This window comes from Lethenteron reissneri, chromosome 62 (genome assembly GCF_015708825.2).
Source record: "Lethenteron reissneri isolate LAM-NWPU_2019-01 chromosome 62, ASM1570882v1, whole genome shotgun sequence".
Classification (NCBI taxonomy): domain Eukaryota; kingdom Metazoa; phylum Chordata; class Hyperoartia; order Petromyzontiformes; family Petromyzontidae; genus Lethenteron; species Lethenteron reissneri.
In genome coordinates, this window is record NC_083840.1 from 6,563,635 (window position 1) to 6,584,837 (window position 21,203).

The 21,203-nt window shown below is 61.2% G+C and overlaps 1 protein-coding gene across 1 annotated transcript; it reads left to right on the forward strand.

Annotated features, from left to right (window-relative positions):
- Positions 1 to 409: 409 nt before the first annotated feature.
- Positions 410 to 21,199, forward strand: GBE1 (1,4-alpha-glucan branching enzyme 1). The gene is made up of 16 exons (XM_061576741.1): positions 410 to 669; positions 6,929 to 7,098; positions 8,970 to 9,085; positions 9,327 to 9,452; positions 9,602 to 9,737; positions 10,115 to 10,205; positions 10,976 to 11,185; positions 11,663 to 11,778; positions 14,188 to 14,315; positions 15,176 to 15,274; positions 15,401 to 15,511; positions 15,632 to 15,803; positions 16,947 to 17,131; positions 17,525 to 17,655; positions 18,262 to 18,379; positions 18,833 to 21,199. The coding sequence occupies exons 1-16, from the start codon at positions 560 to 562 to the stop codon at positions 18,887 to 18,889; spliced, it is 2,076 nt and encodes a 691-aa protein (XP_061432725.1). The 5' UTR covers positions 410 to 559; the 3' UTR covers positions 18,890 to 21,199.
- Positions 21,200 to 21,203: the final 4 nt, after the last annotated feature.

Sequence of the window (21,203 nt, forward strand, 5' to 3'; positions counted from 1 at the left end):
AATGTACAGGAGCAGCAGGCACCGTCAGGGTCTGGATGGAACCCACGACCTCCTGCACACCAGGCGATGGAGTCAACATCTCTCCACCGCGGCGTCTCACATTTGCAAGCCACTGGGAGCTCTGCACTTCTACATCGAGATTGACAACTCATTTTCTTACAACTGCTTTGTGTGTTTAGTTTATTGTCCTTTCCTCGCACGGCTGGATACGTACGGTGCCAACGAAGTTCAACATTACATTCAATACTCTTTGGTTCTTTCGGCAAAGTCACGTAGGTATAAAACATTCAATGACTTCCACTTGCACCTCGTGCCCGCCTTGCCAACGACGTCACCCCATGACGTCACGCCCCCCCACTCGCCGGCTACGACGTCACCGCCACGCCCCTTTATAAGCGGGACTTGTCTCCCGGTTGCGCCCCGCGCCGATTCGCGGCGCGCCCTCATTCACTTGCACGCCACTCACGCGCCGCGCTCGCCTCGGCTTCGTGAGCAAAGCAGTCGCGTTAAATAATAAAATATTAATAAAATAGATTTGTAATTCGTCATTCGCTGTGAAATGTCGTCGTCGTCCAAGACGGGCGGGGGGGTGGTGGCGCCGCCGCGGCTGCAGTCGCTGGTGGAGCTGGACCCGCTGCTGCAGCCCTACGAAGCCGACTTCAAGCGAAGGTGACCGGGGGGGGGGGGGGGGAGAGTGAATGCGGCGGCACGGGCAACGGGAGACAAGGCCCGGCTCGTGCGCGTGCTGTGTTGTGTACGTGCCGGGGAGACAAAGGCGGCCGGGCGTGGTGCTGGTGGTGGTTCTGGTGGTGGTGGTGGTGGTGCTGGTGGTGGTGCTGGCCACCCACCCCTCGTGTGCCACGCAGGTGATGCCGCTCGCTGGCAGCACTTGCCCCACAGTCTGTGGCAGGCTATACGGGGGATCTTCGTCTTGTGTGTACGTGCACCTAGCCTGGCACGACGCTGGGTTGTGTGCTGACGTGACACTGGCACGGTGGCGAATGGCGGCCGCTGCGTTTGTTGGGGTCGATGACATCCAGCCGTGGGTTGGCCAGGGGCTCGGGGCGCGTGTGAAGAGCGGTAGGTCGACTCGGCCCTAAATGACGAGCTGGTGCGGTTCGTAGCGGGGAGACAAAGGCGGCCGGGCGTGGTGCTGGCCACCCACCCCTCGTGTGCCACGCCCGCCTTCACAGGTGCTACTCGCTAACAGCACTTGCCCCTACAGTCTGTCAAGGCTACACGGGGGACATTTGTCAACGTGTGCGTACGCGCGCACACGTGAACCTAGCCTGGCACACACACGTGTGAACCTAGCCTGGCACGCACACACGTATGAACCTAGCCTGGCACACACACGTGTGAACCTAGCCTGGCACACACACGTGTGAACCTAGCCTGGCACGCACACACGTGTGAACCTAGCCTGGCACGCACACACGTGTGAACCTAGCCTGGCACGCACACACGTGTGAACCTAGCCTGGCACGCACACACGTGTGAACCTAGCCTGGCACACATGTGAACCTAGCCTGGCACACACGTGTGTGTAAACCTAGCCTGGCACACACGCACGTGTGAACCTAGCCTGGCACACGCACACACACACGTGTGAACCTAGCCTGGCACACACACGTGAACCTAGCCTGGCACGCGCACACACACGTGAACCTAGCCTGGCACGCACACACACACGTGAACCTAGCCTGGCACGCACACACACGTGTGAACCTAGCCTGGCACACGCACACACGTGTGAACCTAGCCTGGCACACACACACGTGTGAACCTAGCCTGGCACACACACGTGAACCTAGCCTGGCACGCACACATGTGTGAACCTAGCCTGGCACGCACACACGTGTGAACCTAGCCTGGCAGCGCACACACGTGTGAACCTAGCCTGGCACACACACGTGTGAACCTAGCCTGGCACACACACACACGTGTGAACCTAGCCTGGCACACACACACGCGTGTGAACCTAGCCTGGCGCACACACACGCGTGTGTACCTAGCCTGGCACACACGTGAACCTAGCCTGGCACACGGTGGCTAATGCCGGCTGGTGTATCACGTGGGAGGGCTTCATCCAGCAGTGGATCGACCAGAGGCTGCCAATGCGCATGACGCGCGTGGCGTCCTGGGGAGCGGTGGCGCAGTGGTTGGCGCATAGCCCGATGAACCCGGCGACCCCGAGTTGAGATTGGCGCCCACGGCCAATCACATTCGTGACGGCGAATACCTCGATCTGTTACTGTGCCACCGCTAGATCCACTCGGCCCTAACAACGAGTGCCTGGTGTAGTGCGTGTAAAACATCGGTGCCCGGGCGAGACAAAGGTGGCCGGGCGTGGGTGCTGGCCACCCACCCCCTTCTGTGTGCCACGTGCTGATCGCAAACAGCTCTTGCCCCGACAGCCTTACGAGGCTATACGGGGGACCTTTGTATGGGGGGGGGGGGGGGGATTAGTGGCCGAATTGTGGCAATCCGGCAGCCGCGAGTGCGACACGGCACTGTGTGAATTGTCTGCACGCGCCTGTCACCGCCCCCCCCCCCGTGGTGTCGCATTTCGTGGACGCTGGCGCCGCGGTGTGACCGTGGTGCAATCGTGGGGGGCCGCGCCCTGCTGGTGTTGCAATCCGCAGGGATCGCCGACTACGCTGCGAATCCATCTCCCGGCGCGGTGGAAGAGTAGGCCAAGTGCCTAGACGGGAGCTCCCGCTTCTACAGAGCTCCCTCGAGGTTGAGGCCTGGTCTGCGAGCAGTGGCACGAGGAAGCACTTGAAGGGCTGCCCCTATCGCTTATTTGACATGTCACGTTCCCGCGCCTCGTGGGTCTCGTCCCAATCGCGCTCTCAGTGTCGCCTCACGGGGCAAAGAATCCGCTCGGAGCTCCCGCACGGCACCGCAGAAGTAGCTCCCGTGTGGGAGAGAGGCCCGCAGAAGTGGCCAGCGCAGAGCTAGCGCCGGGGTCCCTTCAAGTCACCGCTGGACGCTGGTGAGGGTGGTGAGGGTGGTGAGGGTGGTGAGGCTGGTGAGGGTGGCGAGGGTGGCGAGGGTGGTGATGCTGGTGAGGGTGGTGAGGGTGGTGCGCGTGGCGAGGGTGGTGATGCTGGTGAGGGTGGTGATGCTGGTGAGGGTGGTGAGCGTGGCGAGGGTGGTGATGCTGGTGAGGGTGGTGATGCTGGTGATGCTGGTGAGAGTGGTGATGCTGGTGAGGGTGGTGATGCTGGTGAGGGTGGCGAGGGTGGTGAGGGTGGTGAGCGTGGTGAGGGTGGTGAGCGTGGCGAGGGTGGTGATGCTGGTGAGGGTGGTGAGCGTGGCGAGGGTGGTGAGCGTGGCGAGGGTGGTGATGCTGGTGATGCTGGTGAGAGTGGTGATGCTGGTGAGGGTGGTGATGCTGGTGAGGGTGGCGAGGGTGGTGAGGGTGGTGAGCGTGGCGAGGGTGGTGATGCTGGTGATGCTGGTGAGGGTGGTGAGGGTGGTGAGGGTGGTGATGCTGGTGATGGTGGTGAGGGTGGTGATGCTGGTGAGGGTGGTGATGCTGGTGAGGTTGGTGATGCTGGTGATGCTGGTGAGGGTGGTGAGGGTGGTGATGCTGGTGATGCTGGTGAGGGTGGTGAGGGTGGTGATGCTGGTGAGGGTGGTGAGGGTGGTGATGCTGGTGAGGGTGGTGATGCTGGTGAGGGTGGTGATGCTGGTGAGGGTGGTGATGCTGGTGAGGGTGGTGATGCTGGTGAGGGTGGTGAGGGTGGTGAGGGTGGCGAGGGTGGTGAGGGTGGTGATGCTGGTGAGGGTGGTGAGGGTGGTGAGGGTGGTGATGCTGGTGAGGGTGGTGAGCGTGGCGAGGGTGGTGATGCTGGTGAGGGTGGTGATGCTGGTGAGAGTGGTGATGGTGGTGATGGTGGTGATGGTGGTGATGGTGGTGAGGGTGGTGATGCTGGTGATGCTGGTGATGGTGGTGATGGTGGTGATGCTGGTGAAGGTGGTGAGAGTGGTGATGGTGGTGAGGGTGGTGATGGTGGTGATGGTGGTGAGGGTGGTGATGGTGGTGAGAGTGGTGATGGTGGTGAGAGTGGTGATGGTGGTGAGAGTGGTGATGGTGGTGATGCTGGCGAGGGTGGTGAGGGTAGTGATGCTGGTGATGCTGGTGAGGGTGGTGAGGGTGGCGAGGGTGGTGAGGGTGGCGCTCGCTACCAAAGGGGATTACAACGTTGAGAGTTTGGCTTCTTGTGGGAGGAACCCAGAGGTACCTAGTCTGGCACGACACGGAATTGTAAACAAAACATGCCAATTTGGTCCTAGTCCAGCACACCGATGTGTTCGGGAGTAAACCCACGACGTCTACAATGTGAGTTCGACGTTTCGCCAGGAATTAAAGCTAGCGTCATCAGTCGACGGCCAGATTAGACTGTGTCGGGTGGTTGTGGTGAGAATTACATTGATAATTGGTTTTTTACCCTTCTATCTGGCAACAAAAAACTGACACCTTTTTACAAGGAGTCATGTTTGCATAGACCGCAATACCTGCAGTCATAACACAAACAAAAGAACAACTCTGATAATGTGCACTGGCAAATGAGGTTCCCATACAGAATTACATAGTTAACTTGTTTCCTGTTGACACCAGTTTTTACATAAGCGTATGCATAGTTAAACGATTAGTAGTGAATGGGTAACGGGCAAACCCTTCAATAGTAGCACAGTATTACTGATGCGTCAACTGATTTGTATTCAGAGTTTATACAACGTTGCTGGCACGGTGGACAGTGGGAATGTTTCTCCCGGTGAGCTCAGGGTAGGGGCCGCTTGGCCCCACGTGACCCCGGGGCCCAGGCCCCACGTGACCCGGGGCCCAGGCCCCACGCCAACTTCACGGCCCGGCAAATTCCCATGCAGTCTGCCGCTCAAGGATGCGCCAGGCTGAACCCCCTAGCCTTGGCATTCAACATCTTTGTTTGTCCACCAGGTAAGGCCCCACTGAGCCGTGCAGCTCCTTTTCAGAAGTGGCCTGGCTCCCACAAACGATAGCTCAAGGAAAGCGGCCTATCACGCAAACTCCAAATATACAGCAGCAGGCGTCCGGGTCGGGATAGAACCCACGACCTCCCGCATAGCAGGCGAGGGAGACGACGTCTGCGCCACCCGGCACGCGGTTTGTAAACGTTAGCGCCGGGGAATACAAATGCGGCTGTGAGTGGTGGAGGCCTCAGCCGCCCGGCTTGCGGCGGGGCTGGGGGACACCGTGCACCGCCCGGGCTCCAACCCGGGCGGCGGCGGTGCGTTCGTGGCTCGCTCACTGCGGACGACGGCGAGCGGCGCAGACTTTGTGGATGAAGAGCAGGGGCAGGGAGAGGCCCCCCCCCACCGGCACCCCATCGGCTGGCACCCCTCCTCTCGACGTGTGCCGGGCGGCGGGGTGGGGGGCACCGGGGGCAACTCGGGGCAGGGGCGGACCCGCGGGTGACATTTGGGCGATGTATTTCTGGGCTGTGAGTGGCCCAGTTTAATTAGCGGAGTGTCGCAATGCCGCTGCCATGGTATCGCGTGTCCCAGCAAGACGGCGTGTGGGCTCAAGGTCATTTGAATGAACGTCCCCTGTGGGCTTGCGTCTGCGTGTGAGCCCGTGAGCGGGCACAGGGCTCACACGTAGCGGTCAGCGCGCCGCGCTACGAACCCGGCGACCCGAGTTCGATTTCCGCTCACGGCCAACGCCGGCGATAGCGATTATCTGAACCGGTGCTGGGTTTCTCCTAGGTCGACTCGGCCTTAAATGAGTATCTGGTGTGGCGTGTAAAGATTAGCACTCTGATATGGGACCTTTCTTGGCAGTATTAAAATATAACAATCGGTTTTACCCTTTCTGGCAACAAAACAGTTGTGTCAAGATGTTTAAACACCAAACAGAATGCTTAGTTAAGGAATCCTGTTACTGCATTCACCACACACAGTACTCGTGGTGGTGAACTTGCAAACAAAAACAACAACACGCTCTTACAATAGATGGGCATTGTCTTTGAAACTGGTCCACACCAGAGACAGCTTTCTGTTGAGCCTCGTCTCAAAGTGTAAGACCTGTTTGGTGTTTTAACATCTTGACACAACTGTTTTATTGCCAGAAATGGTAAAACTTATTGTTATATTTAAATACTGGCAAGTGGAAAGAAAGGTCCCATATTGCAGCTGCTCACTGCGGGCTATACACGTCCTGATCGTGCATTGCCTTTGTGCTGATCGCCTCGTGGCGTTCTCTGGACACAAAGGTGGCCGGGTGAAGTGTTGGCCACCCATCCCCCTCCACCTGTACCATCGGTGCTCACTAACAGCACTTGCCCCAACAGTCTGTTCAGGCTATAATGGGGATTTGGGTGAGTGTGTGTGGGAGTGCGTGAGTGAGTGAACGAGTGTGGAATTTGTAAGTTCTCTCTCTCTCCCCCTGTTCTGCATGGGTTTTCTCCCCCATCTCAGGTTTCCTCCCCCATGTAAACATTCATTACGTGGGCTAATAACACCTTAATATGGAGAGGACTGCAGAACTTGGTCAATTGGTGGTATTGTCGGATCCTCAGTAGTTCCTCGGGGCTCCTCTGAGTGGGTACTCGCTATTTTTTAGAAGCAACTTGGATATCGCAAATGGCAGCTGAATGAAGTTGCTCATCACGTGGAAATATAGAGCAGCAGCAGCCAAATCCTGTACGTGCGTGATGTTGATTCTAAACGTGGACGGAAAATCCGGAGGACCCAGAGGAAAATCCACGAGACCACGGAGAGAGAGAGAGACACGCAGACTCCAAATACACAGCAGGCGTCGGGGTCGGGATCGAACCAACGACCTCCTGTACACCAGTCGAGGTAGTTGAGTCATTGCCGGTATTGTTGTGGGTGTGTGCGCGTGCGTGTGTGTGTGCGTGCGTGGGTGTGTGTGTAGGTATGGGCGCATGCAGGAGCTCCTGGGGGAGATGGATCAGCACGAGGGCGGTTTGGACGCGTTCACGCGCGGCTACGCCACGATGGGCATCACGAAGGGCCCTGACGGGACGCTGTGCTGCCGGGAGTGGGCCCCTGGGGCCCAGGCCCTGCACCTCACGGGGGACTTCAGTGGGTACCCCCACCACTGCACCACCACCACACCGCACCACCACCACACCGCACCACCACAACACTGCACCACCACAACACCGCACCACCACCGCACCGCACCACCACCGCACCACCACCACACCGCACCACCACCACACCGCACCGTACCACCACCGCACCGCACCACCACACCGCACCACCACCACACCGCACCACCACCACACCTCACCACCACCACACCTCACCACCACCACACCTCACCACCACCACACCGCACCACCACCACACCTCACCACCACCACACCGCACCACCACCACACCGCACCACCACCGCACCGCACCACCACCGCACCGCACCACCACACCGCACCACCACCACACCGCACCACCACAACACCGCACCACACCGCACCACCACCGCACCGCACCACCACCACACCACACCACCACCGCACCGCACCACCACCACACCGCACCACCACAACACCGCACCACCACCACACCGCACCACCACAACACCGCACCACCACCGCACCGCACCACCACCGCACCACCACCGCACCGCACCACCACCACACCGCACCACCACCGCACCGCACCACCATCACACCGCACCACCACTGCACCGCACCACCACCGCACCACCACCGCACCACCACCGCACCGCACCACCACCACACCGCACCACCACAACACCGCACCACCACCACACCGCACCACCACCACACCGCACCACCACCGCACCACCACCGCACCACCACCGCACCACCACCGCACCACCGCACCACCACCGCACCACCACTACACCGCACCACCACCGCACCACCACCGCACCACCACCGCACCACCACCGCACCGCACCACCACCACACCGCACCACCACAACACCGCACCACCACCACACCGCACCACCACCGCACCACCACCGTACCGCACCACCACCGCACCGCACCACCACCGCACCGCACCACCACCGCACCGCACCACCACCGCACCGCACCACCGCACCGCACCACCACCGCACCACCACAACACCGCACCACACCGCACCACCACCGCACCGCACCACCACCACACCGCACCACCACCACACCGCACCACACCGCACCACCACCACACCGCACCACCACCACACCGCACCACCACCACACCGCACCACCACCACACCGCACCACCACCACACCGCACCACCACCACACCGCACCACCACCACACCGCACCACCACCACACCGCACCGCACCACACCGCACCACACCGCACCACACCGCACCACCACCGCACCGCACCACCACCGCACCGCACCACCACCGCACCGCACCACCACCACACCGCACCACCACCACCACAGCAGCAGCAGCAGCGACGGCCATGTGTCACTAAGTGGCGGTGATGTCACCGCGGCGCCTGTGCCAGGCTGGGTGCACTTTGAGGCCACCGCGTGAAGTGCGTGGGGATCTTGCTGACGGCATGGGCAACGGGAAAGAGGGCCGCACGTGTGTGTGTGTGTGTACGCGCGAGTGTGTGTGTGTGTATGCACGTGTGTGTATGTGTGTGTATGCACGTGTGTGTATGTGTGCGTACGTGCGGGGGGGAGCGGTAGTATGGCTGTCAGCGCGCTGCGCTACGAACCCGACGACCCGAGTTCGATTTTCCGCTCACGGCCAACAACACAAGTGACGATTATCTGAACCGGTTCTGGGCCTCCCCTAGGTCGACTCGGCCTCAAATGAGTACCTGGTGCGGTGTGTAAACATCGCCACAATGGAGGCAAAGACGGCCGTGCTCACACACCCCCTCGTGTGCCGTACCGGCCTTCGTAGGTGCTCGCTAACGGCACTTGCCGCGACAGTGTTCAGGCTTACTCGGGGGACCTTTGTCTTTGTCTCAGACGGATGGGACCACTTCTCGCACGCCTTCTCGCGCCTCGAGTTCGGCAAGTGGGAGCTCCTTCTGCCCCGCAGGCCTGACGGCTCCCCCGCCATCTCGCACGGCTCCAAGCTCAAGGTGAGCCCGCGTCTAGGTGCGCTCGGCCTCAAACGGATGGGCGCGGCGCATCACGGCGGTTACATCGTCATCGGCGTCGTCACCATCGCTGTGTTTGGCACGGTCGTGATGATGGTGACGATGGTGATTGTGGCTGTAGTGTGGATGGCGGTGATGGCGGTAGTGGTGATGCTGTTTTTGTTGATGTTCACATTGACGTTATTCGTGGTTTTGTTGATGTTGTTGTTGTTGTTGATTTGAGGTGGTGGTGGTGACGACCGATGGCCGCACGCTGTTCCGCATCTCTCCGTGGGCACACTACGTCACCAAGGAGGGTGCAGCCGTCACCTACGAGTGGGTGCACTGGGACCCGCCGAACCCCTACCAGGTGTCCAACCCGAACCCCGCCTAGAACACTGCCGCAGCCGCAGCACCAGCTGTCGCACCACCAGGTCTACCGCACCCCTAGCTGCTGCCTCTAACGTGGGGCTCTGCCCGTGCCCCCCCCCCCCCCCCCCCCCCCCCCCCGTGGCGCAGCGCGTGCACCCTGTGCCCCCGTGCCCACGCAGTCTGCGCATCTACGAGGCCCACGTGGGCATCTCCTCGCACGAGGGCCGCGTCGCCACCTACGAGCACTTCACGCGCCACATGCTGCCCCGCATCAAGAGGCTCGGTGAGTCGCTCGCTCACTTCACGCGCCACATGCTGCCCCGCATCAAGAGGCTCGGCGAGTCTCTGGGCTCTCCACCTGTACCCATGTATTCCGCCTCCTCCTCGTGCCTCTATCGAGACGTCCTCTCTCTCTGTCTCTGTCTGTCTCTACGCGAGCGATGAGCGGGCACCGTGCGGTGTCGTCGTTACCGTTACCGAGTAAACTTCATCATCGCGGAGACAAAGGCGGCCGGGTGCGGTGCTGGACGCCCCCCCCCTCCCCCCCCCTCCCCCCCCCCGCGTCTCCCCCTCGGGTGACGTGCTGGCCTCGCTCGCAGTACTTGCCCTGCCCGCCGGTCGGGGCTATGTGGGGGACCTTTGTCTGCCTCTGCGCTTTAGGGTACAACTGCATCCAGCTGATGGCGGTCATGGAGCACGCGTACTACGCCAGCTTCGGATACCAAGTCACCAGCTTTTTCGCTGCCTCCAGGTCCGTGACGTCACCGCCAACACCGTCATCATCGCCAACACCGTTGTCATCGCCAACACAGTCGTCATCGCCAACATCGCCAACATCGCCAACATCGTCATCACCAACACCGTCGTCATCGCCAACACCGTCATCATTGCCAACACAGTCATCATCGCCAACACCGTTGTCATCGCCAACACAGTCGTCATCGCCAACATCGCCAACATCGCCAACATCGTCATCACCAACACCGTCGTCATCGCCAACACCGTCATCATCGCCAACATCGCCAACATCGTCATCACCAACACCGTTGTCATCGCCAACATCGTCAACATCGTCATCACCAACACCGTCGTCATCGCCAACACCGTTGTCATCGCCAACATCGCCAACATCGTCATCACCAACACCATTGTCATCGCCAACACCGTCGTCATCGCCAACATCGTCATCACCAACACCGTTGTCATCGCCAACACCGTCGTCATCGCCAACATCGCCAACATCGTCATCACCAACACCGTCGTCATCGCCAACACCGTTGTCATCGCCAACATCGCCAACACCGTCGTCACCAACACCGTCGTCATCATCGCCGACATCATCATCATCATCATCGCCGACGTCGACATCGTCGTCACCATCAACACCAACATCGCCATCGTCACTGGCATCACCGACTCTGACGTGACTGTTGGCTCCTTCGGCGCTATCGGCGCACGCGCCGTCACCGCGAGCGCCGCCGGTTTCTCCCCCTCGCTCCCTCATGCCCCCCCCCCGTGCAGTCGCTACGGCACCCCGGACGAGCTGAAGGCGCTGCTGGACACGGCCCACGCGCTGGGGCTGCGCGTGCTGCTGGACGTGGTGCACAGCCACGCGTCGCGCAACACCGAGGACGGCCTCAACGAGTACGACGGCACCGACGGCGCCTTCTTCCACGCGGGGCCACGCGGGGCCCACCCGCTGTGGGACAGCCGCCTCTTCAACTACCGCAGGTGGGCACCGCCACCACCAACGCCAACGCCGGGATGCTGGTGGACACCCTGCGGTGGTGGTGGAGAAACGGTGGTGGTGGTGGTGGGAGACCACAATAACACTGACACACTAATACTACCACAATAACACTGTGTGTGTGTGTGTTCTCTGTGTGTGTGTGTTCTCTCTGTGTGTGCTCTGCGTGTGCTCTGTGTGTGCTCTGCGTTGTGTGTGTGCTCTGTGCGTGTTCTGTGTGTGCTCTGCGTGTTCTCTGTGTGTGTGTGTGTGTTCTCTCTGTGTGTGCTCTGCGTGTGCTCTGTGTGTGCTCTGCGTTGTGTGTGTGCTCTGCGTGTTCTGTGTGTGCTCTGCGTGTTCTCTGTGTGTGTGTGTGTTCTCTCTGTGTGTGCTCTGTGTGTGCTCTGCGTTGTGTGTGTGCTCTGTGTGTGTTCTGTGTGTGCTCTGCGTGTTCTCTGTGTGTGTGTGTGGGCTCTGTGAAGCTGGGAGGTTCTGCGTTTTCTGCTCTCAAATCTGCGCTGGTGGATGGAGGAGTACGGATTCGATGGCTTCCGCTTTGACGGCATCACGTCGATGATTTACCACCACCACGGTGTAGGTGAGACACGCGGGGGACACGCGGAGGCGCGTAGAGACACACACAGAGACGTAGCGACACGCGGGGACACGCGGAAACCCACACGGAAACCCACACGGAGACCCACACGGAGACCCACACGGAGACCCACACGGAGACCCACACGGAGACCCACACGGAGACCCACACGGAGACCCACACGGAGACCCACACGGAGACCCACACGGAGACCCACACGGAGACCCACACGGAGACCCACACGGAGACCCACACGGAGACCCACACGGAGACCCACACGGAGACCCACACGGAGACCCACACGGAGACCCACACGGAGACCCACACGGAGACCCACACGGAGACCCACACGGAGACCCACACGACCACACGAGACCCACACGGAGACCCACACGGAGACCCACACGGAGACCCACACGGAGACCCACACGGAGACCCACACGAGACCCACACGGAGACCACACGGAGACCCACACGGAGACCCACACGGAGACCACACGGAGACCCACACGGAGACCCACACGGAGACCCACACGGAGACCCACACGGAGACCACACGGGAGACCCACACGGAGACCCACACGGAGACCCACACGGAGACCCACACGGAGACCCCACACGGAGACCCACACTGAGACCCACACGAGACCCACACGGAGACCACACGGAGACCCACACGGAGACCCACTCGGAGACCCACACGGAGACCCACACGGAGATCCCACATCGGAGACCCACACGGAGACCCCCACCGGAGACCCACACGGAGACCCACACCGGAGACCCAACACGGAGACCACCACGGAGACCCACACGGAGACCCCACGGAGACCCCACACGGAGCCCACACGGAGACCCACACGGCGACCCACACGGAGACCCACACGGAGACCCCACCCGGAGACCCACACACGGAGACCCCCACGGAGACACACACGGAGACCCACACGGAGACCCACACGGAGACCCACACGGGAGACCCACACGAGACCCCACGAGACCCACACGGAGACCACACGGAGACCCACACGGAACCACCGGAGACCCACACGGAGACCCACACGGAGAACCCGACCCACACGGAGACCCACACGGAGACCCACACGGAGACCCACACGGAGACCCACACGGAGACCCACACGGAGACCCACACGGAGACCCACACGGAGACCCACACGGAGACCCACACGGAGACCCACACGGAGACCCACACGGAGACCCACACGGAGACCCACACGGAGACCCACACGGAGACCCACACGGAGACCCACACGGAGACCCACACGGAGACCCACACGGAGACCCACACGGAGACCCACACGGAGACCCACACGGAGACCCACACGGAGACCCACACGGAGACCCACACGGAGACCCACACGGAGACCCACACGGAGACCCACACGGAGACCCACACGGAGACCCACACGGAGACCCACACGGAGACCCACACGGAGACCCACACGGAGACCCACACGGAGACCCACACGGAGACCCACACGGAGACCCACACGGAGACCCACACGGAGACCCACACGGAGACCCACACGGAGACCCACACGGAGACCCACACGGAGACCCACACGGAGACCCACACGGAGACCCACACGGAGACCCACACGGAGACCCACACGGAGACCCACACGGAGACCCACACGGAGACCCACACGGAGACCCACACGGAGACCCACACGGAGGACCCACACGGAGACCCACACGGAGACCCACACGGAGACCCACACGGAGACCCACACGGAGACCCACACGGAGACCCACACGGAGACCCACACGGAGACCCACACGGAGACCCACACGGAGACCCACACGGAGACCCACACGGAGACCCACACGGAGACCCACACGGAGACCCACACGGAGACCCACACGGAGACCCACACGGAGACCCACACGGAGACCCACACGGAGACCCACACGGAGACCCACACGGAGACCCACACGGAGACCCACACGGAGACCCACACGGAGACCCACACGGAGACCCACACGGAGACCCACACGGAGACCCACACACACGGAGACCCACACGGAGACCCACACGGAGACCCACACGGAGACCCACACGGAGACCCACACGGAGACCCACACGGAGACCCACACGGAGACCCACACGGAGACCCACACGGAGACCCACACGGAGACCCACACGGAGACCCACACGGAGACCCACACGGAGACCCACACGGAGACCCACACGGAGACCCACACGGAGACCCACACGGAGACCCACACGGAGACCCACACGGAGACCCACACGGAGACCCACACGGAGACACAGACATTCGGGGACACAGACACACAGGCAGACGATGTTGATGGTGTGTGTGTCTCGGAGTGGGCTTCATTAGCGATGTTGGTGGCGTTGACGATGTCGACGATGTTGACGATGTGCAGGAGAGGGGTTCTCTGGGAACTACGAGGAGTACTTTGGGCTGCAGGTGGACGAGGACTCCCTCGTCTACCTCATGCTGGCCAATCACATGCTGCACTCCTTCTACCCACAATGCACCACGGTCGCAGAGGTACCGCCCCCCGTGCCCCCACCACGCGGCTTGAGTCGTTGGCAGTGTTGACGATGCAGTTGGCAGTGTTGACGATGCAGTTGGCAGTGTTGACGATGCAGTTGGCAGTGTTGACGATGCAGTTGGCAGTGTTGTGTGTTTTATTTGTCTTGCGCTGGTTGGCCACAGCCTGTGGGAGGGCTCTGTCGGTCGATTCCGCTAACTCATTCTCTTGCTCGGTTCAACTAGAGCAGTCGTATTTTTAGTCCGACACTCGTCGCGAATGATTAGCTGAGAGTTTTGAATTCCTAAATAGTTTAGCGTCAAACTATAACCTCCATATCCTTAAGAGAGGGTGCTTGCCTATGAACGTCTGGCAGCTCACCAGCATTGACTCGAGCAAGGCTGCCTCTGCTGCTAACGAGACACCGACTGTCGAATCGGTGCAGTGGGAATTGTGCACTCTCATCAGGATGTGTGTGTGGGGCTGATGGGCTGAGTAAGGAGTCATTGTAGGTTGTGTCTGCAGAGAGGGACGCGTGAAGGAGGAGGAGGATCGTTGATATCGTTGGCGTTGGGGACTCACAAATCCCTCCAACCCCACCCCAGTTGGATTCCCGCTCACGGCCAACACCAACACCGGTGACGATTATCTGAAACGGTCCTGGGCCTTCCCCAGGGTGGACTCGGCCTAAAATGAGTGCGTGGTGCAACGTGTAAAATCTATGGCCACTGGGGAGACAAAGGCGGCCGGCCGTGGTGTTGGCCACCCATCGTCCCACGTGCGCCGCGCCGGTCTTGATGGGCGCTGCTACTCTCCCACGGCACTTGCCCCGTCGCTCTGTGAAAGGCTACACGGGGGACCTTTGTCCGCGTGGCAGGAGGTGTCGGGGATGCCGGCGCTGTGCCGCCCGGTGGAGGAGGGGGGCGCCGGCTTCGACTACCGCCTGGCGATGGCCATCCCCGACAAGTGGATCCAGGTACCACGGTGCACCGCCGCCGGCGTCGGCCATGCTCTATCCACTGCTGGATGAAGGCCTCCCGAAGCCGTCGCAGTCTTCATCTCCCCCCCCCCCTCCCCCCCGTGTCTCTGAGCGTCCCCGTAGATAATCAAGGAGCGCAAGGATGAGGACTGGAACATCGGGGACATCGTCCACACGCTCATCAACCGGCGTCACGGGGAGAAGTGCATCGCCTACGCAGAGAGCCACGACCAGGTGACGAGGCCGAGGCTGAGACCTCCCGTGGTGTCGCCTCTCACGGGCTGCGGGGGTCGCTAGGCCGCTCATTCACGCTCCCCTCCCCCCATCCCCTGCCCCCCTCCGCCGTGGCCCCAGGCGCTGGTGGGGGACAAGACGCTGGCGTTCTGGTTGATGGACAAGGCGATGTACTTCGACATGTCCGTCGAGTGTCCGCCCAGCGTCATCGTGGACCGGGGCATCCAGCTGCACAAGCTGATCCGCCTGCTGACGCACGCGCTGGGCGGCGAGGCCTACCTCAACTTCATCGGTAGCGGCGCGACCCCCAGCGTGCGTGTGCGCGTGCGTGCGTACGTGTGTGCGCGCGTGCGCGCGCGTGCGTGTGCGTGCGCGCGTGTGCGTGCATGTGCGTGCGTACGTGTGTGTGTGTACGTGTGTGCGCGTGTGCGTGCGTGTGTGCGTATGTGTGTGGGGAGCGGTAGTGTAGCGGTTCGCGCCGTGCTGTGCTACGAACCCGGCAACCCGGGTTAGATTCCCGCTCGTGGCCAACGCCGGTGGCGATTTATCTGAACCGGTCCTAGGTCTCCCCTAGGTCGACTCGACCTCAAATGAGTACCTGGTGCGGTGTTAGCGGTGTGTAGTAAACATCGCCATTGGGGAGACAAAGGCAGCCGAGCGTGGTACTGGCCACCCACCCCCTCGTGCGCCGTGCTGGCCTTCATAGGTGCTACTCTCTTGCAGCACTTGCCCCAACAGTATGTTAAGTCTGTACGGGGGATCTTTGTCTTTGCGTGTGTGGAGCGGCGGGCGCAGTGGTTAGCGCCGTGTCGGCCACCGAGCCAGGGCCTAGGCCCAGGCCTCGGCAAGGTAAAAGGTAAAAACAAGGAGCCTACCTTTACCCTACCTTTTACCCTTGCCCCATACAAATTCTCCGATTACAGGCTAATCACTGGGGTACTACTACACATGAACAAGGTTTATAACAGGTAAATGCTAGGTAGAGCGCTTTACTCATGTAGAATACTCTCGATGATTCCAATTTTAAATGTTGGCCACGGACTGCGCCACGGAGCTATTAGCGGTAAACAAGGTACCGTATTTACCGGGTAAGACTTCGCGCTACTTTTACCCGACCCTTGACCTTACCCCTCGGCATGTCGACACCTTGACCCGACCCTTGACCTTTTACCTTTACCCTTTTACCCGGTAAAAATGGTAAATTACCTTGCCTTGCCGAGGCCTACCAGGGCCACACAGTTGACGGGCGGTCGTGTGAGGGACACTTGGAGAGCCTAGGCCCTAGGGTGAGGGTTCAAGCCCCGGGGTCTGGGCGTCTCCCTCGGCAGGTTTACAACGGCCGTTTCGTTGTCGAGGTGTTCGTAATGGCCCGTGTGACGCAGCCTCGTCTGGAACCTCACCACCACCGCCCCCAACCTCCCGACCCCCGTCGCAGGCAACGAGTTCGGGCACCCCGAGTGGCTGGACTTTCCCCGGGTGGGGAACGGCGAGAGTTTCCACTACGCGCGGCGGCAGTTCCACCTGGCGGACGACCCGACGCTGCGCTACCAGCACCTGCAGGCGTTCGACGCCAGCATGAACCACGCGGAGGAGAAGTTCGGCTGGCTCGCGGCGCAGCAGGTCGGACGGCGCGGCGTGCTCGCTCGCCGCGGTTGGGTGGTCGCGCGGTCGGAATGCGGCGGGCCGCCCCGGTTAATACCGTGCGCCGTCTGCACCGCTCGCGGTGGACGCTCCGGGAGCCCCGTGACGTCGTTGGCTAGGAGGGGTCGGCCGTCGTGTGCCGGCGTCGCGCAACACATTTGACAAATTCGAAAATTGCCATCGCACCCCTCCCCCCGCCCCCCCTCCCGTCCCTCCCCCTCCTGCCCCCCCTCCCGCCCCCCTGCCCCATGCTGGGGAACCATCGCCCCGTGCTATGGGAACGTCGCCGACGTCAAACGTACTGAATAACAACGGCTATAATAATAATAAGAGTGATGATAGCCGTGGTTGTTGTTGTGTGCGCGTGTGCAGGCGTTTGTGAGCTGCAAGCACCAGGGCGACATGGTGGTGTCGTTTGAGAGGGCCAACCTGCAGTTCGTGTTCAACCTGCACCCCGCCAACAGCTACACCGACTACCGCATCGGCGTGCGCACGGCCGGGAGGCATCCTCACTCGCTGGCCGCACGCACACGCGTTGCAGCGTGTGTGTCGTGATGTGTGTCGTAGTGTGTCGTGATGTGTGTGTGTGTGTCGTAGTGTGTTTGTGTGTGTGTGTGTATACCAGTAGGGGGAGGCACAGCGCCAGTCGTATCAGTCAGCCAACCCACGGCACCTGCCAGGTCTGCCCCGTGACCTCCTGTCGGCATTGAGCCTTCCACACTTCACGTGACGGCCTCAAAGCGCGCCTGGCCTGGCACGGGCGCCGTGCTGACGTCACCACCACTTAGTGGCGAATGGCGGCTGTTGTTGTTGTTGGTGTCTGCGTGCGTGCGTGGGTGTCTTTGGTAGTGTATCTGGGGGGAGCGGAAGTGCAGCAGTTGGCGCGCTGCTCGCGGCCAATACAATTGACAATTATCTGAACTTGGGCCTCCCCTATGTCGACTTAGCCTTAATTGAGTACCTGGCGCGCAGTGTGTATTAAACATCAGCCGTGGGGAGACAAAAGGCAGCCCCAGCCGCTTCCGCGAGTCTCTTGCACCTCCGCCCCCCCCCCCCCCCCCCCCCGCGCGTCTCCATGTAGCCTTGAGTCCTTGACGGCGAGTCCGCAGGTACCACATCGTGCTGGACACGGACCTGCGGGAGCACGGCGGGCACCAGCGGCTGCAGCACGACGTCGAGTTCTTCTCCAGCCCCGTGCCCATTGGGGGCCTCCAGCACTCCATCCTGGTGAGTTGGGGGGAGTTGGGGCAGGGGGGGGGAGTTGGGGCAGGGGGGGGGTGTCCTTGGAGGGGTGGTTCATGATGGCCATGTCGGGGGACGTGACGGCCTGGGCACATTCCCCAATGCTGTTGGTTGAAGGCTCAGAGAGGCAGCCTAGGGCACTTGGGGTTTAAAGTTACAGTGTACTAATGTGTCTGCGTGTGTCCGTGTGTCTGCGTGTGTCCGTGTGTCTGTGCATGTGTCCGTGTGTCTGTGCATGTGTCCGTGTGCACACGTGTGTGTCCGTACATTTGTGTGTGGGTTTTTGTCTATGGGTGGGTTGGTGTCTGTGTGTCGCTCTGTATGTGTGTCCATGTACGTGTATTTATGCACGTGTGTGTGCATTCATGCACATGTGTATATGTATTTTACACACGTGTGTGCACGTCCGTCCCATGTGTTTGTGCACGCACGCACCAGCTGTACATCCCCTCGCGCGTCGCGGTGGTCCTGGCCAACAGGGAGCTGGACAACTAAGACCATTCACGACTCTGCATCGTGAACCAATCGCGTCGGCGTGACCACCGATCACAGTCAACTCGTTCCTGCAACCTATCGCCAGCCACGCGCGCCTGATCGGGGTGCCGCCCTCTCTACCTCTCACTCACTCACGCTGTGTCACGCTGTGTCACGCTGTGTCACACTTGCACACTGCCACGTGCTTGTCACGCTCTGTCACGTGCTGTCACACACTGTCACGCGCGACGGCTCGGCATCTCACCTCCTCCACTCTGTGCCTATTCCTCTATGCTCACTCACCCACTCGCTCACCCACTCGCTCACCCACTCGCTCACCCACTCGCTCACCCACTCGCTCACCCACTCGCTCACCCACTCGCTCACCCATTCACCTGCTTGCTCACCCATTCACTTATCCCCTACCCACTTCTCTACTCACCCACTCACCCACTCACCTACTCATCCCCCCCCCCCCATCCTCTACTCTGGCCCTCGCTCTCCGCCTGCGCTCCCCCTCTCTGTGGGTACCGTCTGTGCCCCAGGGGACGTCGTCCGGCCATTCTCTCCCAACTCGTCGCGGCACTTTATGTTTGACAGCAGCCGATGAGCGGCCGTGGTGCGGCGTGACCCCAAACAGTTCCAAACTCTAACTCGGAGCGGCGCCCTGACCCCGCGTCTCCAAAGTCCGCTTAAAAGTAAAAAACGAAATGGGATGCCTTTATTCTAGTTTGTTTTTTTAATTAACCGCGTTTTTTGCCGAGAAAGTTCGAGGTCTGTCGAAGTTTTGATAACCGCCGGTCGCCGCTCCTGCCGGGGGGGACGCGCGACCCGGCGACGTCTCGCAATCGCCGCGCCACCGAGTCGCGTGGCCCCCGCTCGTCGTCGAAGCGTTCTGACGGGTGCGCTCGGCACGAAGCTCACGTCGAAGCGTTCTGACGGGTCAACGTTGGGTTGGCGCTCGGCACGAAGCTCGAAGCGTCGGAGCGTTGAGCCGCAAGTTGCCCTCCGTTCCGACTCCTGAGTGGAGATGCACGGTTATAGTGAAGAGTGGAAATACCTCTAAACAAACGAAAGAATTGTGATTTTGTTTCTTGTTGGCTCTATGATTATCTATCTTGCAAATGGAAGTAATTGGTACAGAATCTGTTCAGTTTAGGATAACGCTTAAAACAACACGCTTAGAGATGCTTGCGCACACTCGCAGGCACACACAAAAACGCTCGCATTCGCAGACGCTCACATTCATGGACACACACACGGACACACACACGGACACACACACGGAAACCCACACGGACACACACACGGACACACACACGGACACACACACGGACACACACACACACGGACACACACACGGACACCTCTCCTCTGCCGCCGGTTCCCGCGGAGTCAGAATGATCGTGGCCGGAGCGATGTCCGTCTGGCTCGGCGCTCGTTCCGCGCGATTCGTGGCGAGCGATTCGCGGTCCACTTTGTGGTCGTGCCGCTGCGGAACGATCGCCGAGAGCCCCCCGCCGCCACCACCCTGCGCGGCCACCGACTCCGCGGGCGTCTCGAGCGGCGAGTCGCCGCACCCTCCCCCCCCCCCCCCCGCGTGCCCCCCTCCATCGCGTCTGGCGAGGGCGCAGATTCGGTCGGCTCGTTTGGAGAGCTCACCACCCCCCCCCCCCCCCAAAAAGTATTTTGAACAAATGGCTGTGACCCATCACTCGGTGCATTGCAAGGCTGTCGTTTGTGGTAGTTGAAGTCGCACATGTCATGGCGAGTTCAATGTCTTTATATGTTCTCGTGCATCGGGACGGCGTGCGCATCGAGCGCAGTACGGGCTGCGATGTGAAGCCTTCGCACGCGTGTCACGGCAGCGCCGCGGGGAGCGGAGGCAAGGAAGTCGTGACTGGGAACGGAGAAGGGAAGAGGGAAGAGAAAGAGTGGGAGATGGGGGGGGGACAAGGATGGAGAAGGAACGGAGAAACGGGAGCACGGGGGTCAGGGAGACGAGGAGGGAGAGTCTGTAGCAGCAGCAGCAGCAGGGAGAGGCCGTGGCAGCAGCAGCAGGGAGAGGCTGTGGCAGCAGCAGCAGGGAGAGGCTGTAGTAGCAGCAGCAGCAGGGAGAGGCTGTGGCAGCAGCAGCAGGGAGAGGCTGTAGTAGCAGCAGCAGCAGGGAGAGGCTGTAGCAGCAGCAGCAGGGAGAGGCTGTAGTAGCAGCAGCAGCAGCAGGGAGAGGCCGTGGCAGCAGCAGCAGGGAGAGGCTGTGGCAGCAGCAGCAGGGAGAGGCTGTAGCAGCAGCAGCAGGGAGAGGCTGTGTGGCAGCAGCAGCAGGGAGAGGCTG

What these genes read in the sequence shown, in the direction of transcription:
- GBE1 (XM_061576741.1), top strand. Translation starts at nt 560, where the DNA reads ATGTCGTCGTCGTCCAAGACGGGCGGGGGGGTGGTGGCGCCGCCGCGG. An exon ending in AGCTTTTTCGCTGCCTCCAG is followed by an intron (nt 10,206 to 10,975) that starts GTCCGTGACGTC and finishes CCCCCCGTGCAG; the next exon opens with TCGCTACGGCACCCCGGACG. An exon ending in AATGCACCACGGTCGCAGAG is followed by an intron (nt 14,316 to 15,175) that starts GTACCGCCCCCC and finishes TCCGCGTGGCAG; the next exon opens with GAGGTGTCGGGGATGCCGGC.